The following is a 10,586-nucleotide window of genomic DNA, read 5'->3' as shown; positions in this document are numbered from 1 at the left end:
AGTGAACTGGGGCCCCCTGTCCCAGACAATGTCCTTCGGGAACCCATGCAGACGGACTACATGTTCTAGTATCAGCTCGGCTGTTTTTTTGGCTGATGGGAGGCCGGCGAGAGCCACCAGGTGCACAGCCTTGGAGAATCGATCCACGATTGTCATGACGGTGTCCTTCCCCTCAGAGACCGGCAGGCCCGTGATGAAATCGACGGCTATGCGATGTGGGACAGGTAGTTCCCCGCCTTTTTTCTTCTTTGTGAAGAAAAGGCGAGCAGCAGGCAGCAGGCGAGGAGGAGGGTCGCCTGTGTCTCTGTGGAAGATAGGGAGTAAAGATGGCCTCGGGGGGGAACGGCACCCGGCTGAAGGTCTATGGCGAGGTCGTAGGAGCAATGAGGAGGTAGGTGTGTGGCGCGCTTCTTACAGAACACTTCAGCCAGCTCCTGGTAGGCGGTGGGGATGGCGTTGGTGTCGACGTCGGGGGCCTCGGGCTCCCTAGAGCATGTCCCAGCCGGTGCCTGTAGGCAGAGTTCGGTGCAGGTCGGCTCCCATTGTAAGATCCGGTTCTGTGTCCAGGAGATGAGGGGGTCGTGCTGTAGTAACCAAGGGTGCCCGAGAATGAGGGGAGGTAATGAGATGGAGGTGAGGTGAAAATGGACTTGCTCTTGGTGCCGGTTGATGATTAGGGTGATGGGTTGAGTTTGAGTGGTGATGGGACTGGATGAGAAGGGGCGACCGTCTACAGAGGTAACCCGAATGGGCTGGGATAATGCCTCGGTCTTTACCCCCATTTCTTTGGCATAGGTAGAGTCAATGAAGTTATCTGCGGCACCAGAATCGATGAATGCGGTACTTCTGACCCGTTTGTGTCCAAATTAGAGGGTTACCTGAACCGTAAGACGAGGGATGGTGTCGGTGGTTGTAGAGGAGAGTTGGAGGGAGCCTGGTGAGTCTTTCTCCCTCCTCACCAGGCCTGAGCGTTTCCCGGACGAAGGGGGCAGATTGCTCGGTGGTGCGCCGCAGACCCACAATAGGCGCACAGCCCCTCCCGGAAATGGCGTTCATGCTCGGCCACGGTTAGGAAGGCGTGGCCGTCGCGACGGGAGGTCGGTTAGCCGCGCTAGCAATCACCTCGGGATGGGCCGCGTTCTCCTGCCGAAGCTCCGCCACCTCGCGGCGCAAAGCCGCCGTCTTGGACGCTTCAGCGCAGAGTAGCGAGCTCTCTGTCGCCTCTGTAATCTCCATAGAATGTACTGTAACAGAAACAATGTTGTATTGTTGTTCTGTTAGAAATAATGCATTAATACATTATTTGGACAAAAGTATTTAGCCAAACCTGACAATTATTAAATTCAGGTGTTTCAATTAGGCTCTGAAGTCCCAGTGAGGATCAGTCTTAATGCTTCAGCATATCAAGACATCTTGGACAATGCTATGCTTTCAACATTGTGGCAACAGTTTGGGAAAGGCCCTTTTATTTTTCAACATGACTGTGCCCCAGTGCCTGGTTTGACGAGTTTGGTGGGGAAGAACTTGACTAACCTGCACAGAGTCCTTCTCGTCCAACTGACCTCATAAATGCTCTACAGAATGGATAGGCATGAATTCCCACAGAAACACCCCAAGAAAAGTGGAAGCTGTTATAGCTGCAAAAGTAGGACCAACTCCATATTGAAGTCTATGTATTTGAATACAATGTCATTGCAGGTTTGGCCAAATACTTTCGTCCATATATGGTATGTACCTGCAATTTGAATTATAGCTGGCATCATTGGAAAATCAGCTTTTAGTAAAAATCTATCAAAACCATCTGACCAATAAGATTTAAGAAGAATTGTGGTGGAAATAATAATTGCTAATCAGATGTATCATCTGCCAGATGCCACTGGAGATGCAACTTTAGTATCTGTGGCAGTTACTTACAGGTCCAGGTTGCCAGCTTGACAACTGAATGTATCTGAGTACTTAGGGGTGAATAGACCTTGCTTAACGGTCCAACAGAGAGAGTCCAACACCTTAACCAATGGGCTACCCTGCCCCCATGGCTCACTTTACATATTAAAAACTATAATTTTATATAATTCAGACATATACTCATGTTACTCTTGCCACTGTTTTTAAAATAGCTAATGGTTTATCAGTTATAGCATTAAAATGTGAAAACAAATTACATTTATTATCTCATTACAGTACTGCCTGTTAAGAGAGTGGATATATTAGGCAGCAACAACTTTGACAAGGGGCCAAATTGTGGCTAGACTGGTGAACCCCTGATGGAGTCTTGGGCACCCTCCCTTTTCCAGTCCCACAAATAAGCTACTATACCCCAAATTGCTAAATAAATGTATTGCTGGCTATGAGACTCCTTATTTGACATGGTCGCTGGAGCTGATCGCTGTCACTCTACTCAATGCTTGTGATTCTAGGTTCTTCCAGCTAAAAATGTATAAATGTATATGCTTTTACTGAAATTTGCTTCTGAAAGCAATTCAGCATACCAATCATGATGCACTTTCCTCCTGATTATTCATACTACAGTAGGTAAAAAGTCAAGTCAAGCTGCTCCACTTCTGAACTGCTCCCCATGGAGTTAAGAAGCCGGCCAGAGGATGAAACAAATATGAGACACAGACGCGACATTATAGATCTGCTCCTGGTCGAAATTCAGGGTCAGACGGGTCAGATCCTTATGACAACCTCTGTCCACCAATAAAAGTACATACTGTATAATGGATACTGTATGTGAGGTTCAGAACTGGACCATATACCACAGGGAGATAGTGGAATACTCTAAATTATGTTATCTTTACCATCATGATTGACGATCAGGTTGCATGCATGTCAATAATCTGGAGAATAGGCGGTATCAGGATACACTATGGAAACAAGTTAAGTTAGCTGAGGCAGTGTGATGCTCTGGGAAACTTTCAATATTCTGTTGGCGAGGATCTGCTTCCCACCTTTAGAGTTCTTTTGTCCATGCCTTGACAGGTCAAAGCTGTTTTGGCAGCTTTAGGAGGCAGGAGATTTTAATGTCATGAATATCAGGTGTACTGTAGCAAGTAAGTTATAAATACATAAATTTTTAAAATAATCTCCTTGCTTTGCTTCGTCTATCTGTCAACAAACTTTTGTATTCGCTCATTGAAAAATGTTTTAGTATGAGCTCCAAGCCACAAATGCACTGCTGTCTTAACTTCATCAGAAGTGAATCTTCATCATCATAGGGCTGCTTTCAGGGGACCAAACAGGTGAAACCCTGATCAGGACTCTGGGGAGGATGCTTTGTTGACAGTATGGGAAGAAGTGTGTAGAGCATTACAACACCCTTGAATAGTAGTCCTGTGCATTTAATCCAAACTTTAGGCTTCAGCTCTTCAATAAGCATCTCAATATAACTCGCTGTTATCAAACCTTTTTTCTAATACTGGCTCTTGGGAATCCCAGAAAACTCTAAGCTTCAATTTTACAGCTGATGGTTGACTTTTGAACTTTTTCTCGGTCAACGATTGAGGATGTTTCCGTTCCATACCCTGCCATACTCAGGCTTGTAGTGAGGAATCCATGTCTCGTCATAAGGTATAGATTCTCTTAAAAAAAACTTTATCTTTCTTAGAATATCTGCCTAAATAATGTTTGCAGATATCCAAATACTTCTGTTTATGTTCCTTCGTCAGTTGTTTTGGGACCAGATGCACCATTAGTCCATGCTGCTCTTTTTCCATGTAAATCACAAGCGAGTAATTAGTTTTTGCTGAAACCGCAGTTACAAATTGACTCATGTAACACGTTCACACCTGCACAGCAGTGACAAGAGAGACTGTTTGATTGAACGGAAACTGCTGATAAGATCAGCAGCCGAGATGAAGTTTTAATATAACTGGATAGTTATATTAAATAACAATTTAATATAAAAGCAATAATTTATCCCTAGGTTTTGAGGCCGGTTTTGTCTGTGAAACGGAATGGGACACTGGTTTCTGGTTCAACATCTGGGGATACTATGCAAACACTAGTGGCAAATTAGCATAGCCAATGGGCATAACAGAATGGTATGGGAAGATGTAAGGAAACTAGTAAACCCGAAAGAAACTTACAAAAACATGAGGACATGGGGAACTTGGTCTGGACAGTAACCAGTATTGAACCAGGGATTCTGGAGCTGTGATCTACCGACACTACATGCTACGTGTAAACACATGGCATAGTTAAGTTAAGCTTAATGCACTAACACAAGTCAATATTTTTTGTTACATTGTATTAAAATATGCAGTTACTATATGGGAAAAATCTTGACTGCACCCCTAACAAAGCATAGTGATCATACATATCATGCATTTCAGTGGGTGTGGTTGGGTAGCTCAGCTGTTCAGATGTTTGATGCTGCAGTAGTTAAAACTAGCCTTTTGCTTATAACCTTGTTTTAACCTCTGATCTATAAAGTTGCTGTTCTGTGAAGCCACACAGATGTGGAGTGGAGAAAGTTCATATAATTGCTGTCAGAGACTGCTCTGTGTGTGTGTGTGTGTGTGTGTGTGTGTGTGTGTGTGTTCGTGTGTTCAGGAGGAAAGACTGAAGCAGTGTGCAGCAGAGTAGGTGTGAGGTCAGCGTCCATGAAGGAAACTCTCTCTCTCTCTCTCCCCCTCTCTCTCTCTCTCTCTCTCACTTTGTATGTGCGTTTTGATGGCCACGCTGCTTCTTGAGAGGACTCTTGTTTTCAGCTGGCTGCTTCATTGGGTGGGAGGGTTGATGGGTGTGTAGCTGTGCCCAGTTCCATTTGAGGTAGGGAGTCGAGAGAGAGGAAAGGGAAAACTTATTTCACAGTGCACCTTTTTATCACCCAGCACGAAGAAATGCACACTGTCTTCTTGACTTTTCTGGATGGATGAACTCTATGAGTGCCTTTTAATGAGCAGATGATTCTCCTCCACCTGGATGTTCGCATATGAGCAGATGATCAGTGTCGGTGAGTATTTCTTTAGCTCTTTCCTTCGTTCTTTTTTATAACAAAATATAAAACCGAAAGAAAAAGAAAATGTTAATTAAATGCTACCTCAAAGCAGATGGTACTCTGGGAACAGGCTGAGGTTGGACTGAAACTAGATTACTACTGGTGATACTGGTATTCTTGTGATGGTTCATATGCTAGTTAAGGTTTTTTTTTCTTTTTAAAGGGACAGATCTCACAGTGGAATGTAATTTAGTTAAACCAGTCATTTATACATCTTTTATTCTTTATGTTGGGTTAAAATAGAAATCTGTGATGATGACCTTGTAATAAACTGTGATTTCATAGTTATTCATTGGATGTCTGAAGTACATGCATCTGTAATACTACACAGTAATTCTGTCTACATTGAAATCATTCATATCTAGTAATCATAGTTACTATAGATAGAACTAACAAACAGACCATTTATATAACAAATTTGATCAGTTTGTAATTTGGGATTTTCTCTTCTGCCTATCTAACCTCTCTGTTAAAACTGTGTACACTTGGGAGCTGTCTTTTAAAGAAATGGGCGGAGCCAATTTAAGGGTCGTAAATGTATCAGCCAGTGAGGTCCACTAAGCTGTTTTTTAAATTATGAAATCATGACAGATCTCTAAGCACTTTAAAACATTACCAGCAGCACATTTACTGTAATTAATAACTATCCACTAAAACCATTGAGCATTTAATATACTGTAAATTAAGTCTATCTCCATTTGTATAAATGGGCATTGTTGTGCAACAATGGTAGGGAAACGGGGTCTGGTAGGGAAACGAGTGAAATGAGTACACAGAGGAAATAAAACACTATGAACTATAATATATAGTTACATTTTATATTTTTTAAATATACTTGCACTTGACATGCTGTTCCACTTCAAAAGCTAATCATAAAAAATTATCTACCAGCATTCCTCTTGGTTTTCTGTTTCCTCAAGGAAAAAAAGGTGGTCATGACACCTGCCCCTTCACATCATGGTTGCACTGGTTTGTGTTTAAAGTCCTGCCTCCACCCCATTTTATCCTAGCCTCCCAGTGTGCCCATTAGTTTCTTTCTACCCATAGTTCGAGTATTTAAACCATTTTTGTGTCTTTTTCAAGTGGCACAGTGGTACAGCGAGACAACCAACAGCTACAACCAACAGTGGTATAGCTCTGGAACCAACTGTGCATAGTTTACATGGATAATTTCCCCATGCTTCTTCAAGTTTTTCAGTTTCTCTTCAATCTCACAAGAACACGCTGAAATTCAGTCAGTGAGTTTATCTCTTTAGTCTTATACTCAAAGGCAACTATAGAGTGTGCTGCAGGGGGTCTCTCCAACCAGTCTTAATCTCTATTATTTTATGAATAATAAATAAGTTTATCTGCCCTCAGGGGCCCCCCACTGAACTGGGATCCCTAGCAGTTGTTGACAAGCAGCATCTCTGCACATCCTGATAGTTTTATTTTCCCCAACAGCATGTATACATACTTGGATAATTTATCTCACACTTTATGGCAGTAACTAGCTAGCTAATGAAAGCAATAATAGAACTCAACTCATCATGGATGAATGTTGCTTACTGGTGATTTCTATTAGTATCTATCTAATCTTAGGTAGCTGTCCATGCTCATGAAAAAAAAAAGTTTACAGTTAGCTATTTAAATTGAATGTAACCTCCAACCATCTTGACAAAGAAATGCTGTTCAATGTTCCAAAACAGGATGTAAATGTAGCAACACATCTGAGTGTGTTTATGTTTGTGAAGCAGGTTATACTCCAGATCCTGTTTTTATCTAACTAGGATGAAGTGAAGACAGATTTTTGCTCTGCCGGGTAAAAGTAAACACTCCCCCTGCTCCATTAACAAATACATTAGTCTTTCAAAACCACAAAGACAATACTATATTTAGAAAATAGATGTGACGAAAAACCATGCCTTGTAATGGATGTTATTTATGCAAAAAGTACTATATACTGTACATTTCACACATAAAGGCTTTTTTCTCTGAGTGAGATGACAATAAATTTGGGTTTCTATACAGAACTTTTCAATGCATTGAAAACTGTCCCATTAAGTGTGAAGAGCATTGCAGATAACGGTAATTACACATTGGAAATACTAACTGTAAAGTAACATATATATACACAAATTCACTTATTTGACTGTCAACTAAAATAATTATTTCTGGAAAACCATTCGCATAAACTGAGGTATTTACCCATCTGGCTAACTGTCTGTGGAAAATGAGAAGTAAAAATGTCTTTTCTAATAACTAGCAGATGGTTTGGAATGCCATTAAAACATATTGTCTTACATAATTTTAACATTTCAAAATGAAAACAAAAGAAATCTTATTTTATGGGCTTTGCATAATGCAATAAATATTCATAGAATTATATTGACACATATAATATGCAAACCAAAAGCATAACCTTCCATATGCCATTATTTCATGAGCTCTTTCTAAAGATCTGGTTACAAATCAGGGTTTAATAATGAAATACCATGTTAAGTACTCTATACCTGTTGTAAAATAGCTTTCTTGTAACTCAAACTGTGTCAATAAACATGCATGTTGGTTGAGTCATGTTTAATAATTTAACTATTTATAAGTCACAGGCACTGGGAAAATATATGGAAAAAATCATTTTCCAGTTGAGTCTGGTAAATCACATCGGATAGAAAAGAAACATTAATGCCATTATGCATATATAGCTTAGCTCACAAAATGCTGGGTCAGCTTTACATTTACACATTTGGCAGATGCTTTTAGGAAAAGAGTATTTCAAGTGAGGAGGCTGTAAGTGAGTAGGCAAATTGATTTGTTATTAGCCTGTCTAAGTGAAGCCACTGTATGTAATATAGTATGCTTGGTTATAAAAGTTGCACACTCTAAAATTTCATTTAGTCACCTTTAGCTTTGATTGGTGGCCAGTTCATGTACAATTTGAGTTCTGGATTATGCCTGAAATCTGACCATTTGGTGAATTGAGGTCATCAGCTGACTTTATTGTCTAGACCTGACCAAGCAAATTCAGTTCATAACACTGCCTTTTAGAGGCGTGTACAGTTTCCACTGGGTGAATAAGATCAATCTGAACATCTGAACTCATCAGAACATGGGCTTTATCTATTGCTCTAAGGTCCAATCCTTTTGCTTCAGACCAATGAAAGCCTTTTTTTCTAATTATTCTCAAGTGGTTGTCTTATGGCCACACAGCTGTTTAGTCCCAAACCTTGTGAGTTCTCAACAAATTGTGTACATATGGAAACACTCTAACTTAAACTAATAAACATATTTTTAATATAGACTTTTTTTAAAAAGCTTCACCAAGTGATCTGCATTTATAATTTTATTCTTCCACAAAGTTGACAGTTCAGCATTATCTTTCCGGGTTTTGATAATGCACTGATGGGTTCTTAAACCAATTTCAATAATTTAATCTCCTGTTGTTTTCATTTATTTGAAATACGTTTTTTTCTTTCATTTTTTTTCATTTCATTTTCAAGTTTTTAAGCTTTCACTTTCCATCCAGTCCTTAAGCCATGCACTGTATAACTATTTAATACTAAATTTACTTTGCTATAATATTGTATGATTATACATAATATAAAGTGTGTATACTGTAAATTCTTTTTGGCTTACTCCATGTGTGTGTGTGTGTGTGTGTGTGTGTGTGTGTGTTTCTTTCTACATTTGTTACTGTATGTCTAGACCTCTGTCTTACTCTTAGTCATCTCTCTCTTCATCTATTTCTTCTCTCTCTTTCTTTTTCTCTCTCTCCATCCCTTTGTCTCACAATGTTTTACTGTCTGACTCAGCTTGTATTACAGCTATGTGCCATTACATCAACATTATAGAGAATTTCAAAAGAATCAGAGTCAACCTGGTACTGCAATAAAGAAAGGCAAGGAAAAGCAAATAAATAAAGACAAAATAGATAATATACAGGCTCAAATTGTATTATGGAATTATATTATATGAAGCTGCTAATGCAGAAATTACATGTGTGTACTTATGTGTGTATGGCTTATATATGTACTGGTAGGTACTTGCTTTTTACTTGCTAGCTACATTAGTCTATTAGTCTTGCAACTTCGGGAGCAAAACAAACAAACGAACAACAACAACAACAACAACAACAAAAAAGCTCATTTCAGACACCAAAATTCAGCCTGAAAGTCAAATTACTAGCTGAATTTTTCCTAAAAGATCACTCAATTACTGTCACCCAATTACACACAGATTACCACACAGCTTTTGAAGGGGAACTTAAGGGGGGGTGTACAGTATTTGTTGAGTTTAAATATCAGTATCACTGACTCCTCTTTCAAATATAACTTTTACTGTAATGTGATGTAGACCAACACACTATTCAGAAAAATATATAAATTAATTAAAAAACTAAAAAAAAAATGATATGCATAAAAAGAGCATTGAAATATTTATCATTCTGAAAATAATTAAAACCACAGTGAGAGCCATTTGTAACCATTTGTTAAATGTTAAATCTTCTCAGAAGTGAAAGCACGACCAAAATAACTCATACTGGAAGTCGTGAAAGAACCCTAATGAAGATCTAAGAAACTGCAGGTCATGCTCTTTTCAGATAATGCCAGCATTTACGATTAGAAACAGACTGGGCAAAATAGTTTTTTACGGTACAGCTGCAAGCCAAAAACTTCTGCCAACTGAAAGAACATAAAGATTTGTCATGCACTCCTTGATACCCCCTAAGCCATAGGGTAACATTCTGCAGACTGATGAGCCAACAGTGCAAAATATATGGTTCTTGTTACATCTGGTGTAATGTTACTAACTGAAGCTTTCCACAGTAAGAACATCATACTAAGGATATTTACTGATGGTGTAGGGACGATAATGCTTTTGGCAGCAGTTGTTGCTGTTTAAGGTGGAAATCTTAGGCACAAATAGATTTTAACGAAGGACAGGTGTTGCATAACCTTATTCCCTCAATAATGTGTGCTTACTGTTAAGGGGGGGGGGGATTGTATGTGGAAATAATTATTGATATCACTCAATATTTGACCATGAATAAGCTGAATGGTAAAGGATGTAATAATCGATAAGGTTCAATGATGCACATCTTAACTTATGGCCTTATCTCAGGGCAATTGTGATATATACGTAGCAGACAGTAGAATACATTTAGGGGTTATATGATAATTTTTCTAGTCAAACAGTAATTCAAAATATGATTTACCTAGCTAATAATTGGTCTTAACTAGGTGCTATTTTTAAGCTATTTTTAACCACATTTCAATTATGAATGAGTTTTGAATTCATTCCATTGCCTTTGCTTCATCGATTTCTTTCCCAGTATTGTAAATACTTTAAAGCTTTAAACTTTCAATCTTTCCAGCACATTTCTTAGTGGTCAAAAGTGATATTCAACTTTTACTCTGGTTGCTCAGTTCTAACGTAAGTAAAGTGTTGCTTCCATACAGGCCTCATATACAGTGTTCACCACCATCAATGTATTAGTCTCATATACTGAAGAACGCCAAATGCACATACAGAATCATTTATAATGCATGACCCAGAGAAGGCTTTGATCAGGAGGCAGTGAAATAAAAATTAAAGGTATATTGTT

The 10,586-nt window shown here is 39.1% G+C and overlaps 1 protein-coding gene across 2 annotated transcripts in view; it reads left to right on the top strand.

The window, feature by feature from the left end:
- Positions 1-4,894: 4,894 nt before the first annotated feature.
- il16 (interleukin 16) overlaps positions 4,895-10,586 on the top strand; it is a 32,101-nt gene continuing 26,409 nt past the window's right edge. Inside the window, exon 1 of one of the 2 annotated variants that reach the window (XM_053513338.1) lies at positions 4,895-4,957. In XM_053513338.1, coding sequence (XP_053369313.1) covers positions 4,927-4,957 — 31 coding nt within the window. In that variant the 5' untranslated portion in view covers positions 4,895-4,926. The remainder of the gene's footprint in view (positions 4,958-10,586) is intronic. The other variant, XM_053513337.1, reaches the window with a different exon arrangement.

Source organism: Clarias gariepinus, chromosome 15 (genome assembly GCF_024256425.1).
Source record: "Clarias gariepinus isolate MV-2021 ecotype Netherlands chromosome 15, CGAR_prim_01v2, whole genome shotgun sequence".
Taxonomy (NCBI): Eukaryota; Metazoa; Chordata; class Actinopteri; order Siluriformes; family Clariidae; genus Clarias; species Clarias gariepinus.
Note: the sequence above shows the minus strand (reverse complement) of the source record. Positions and strands in the feature narration are given on the sequence as shown.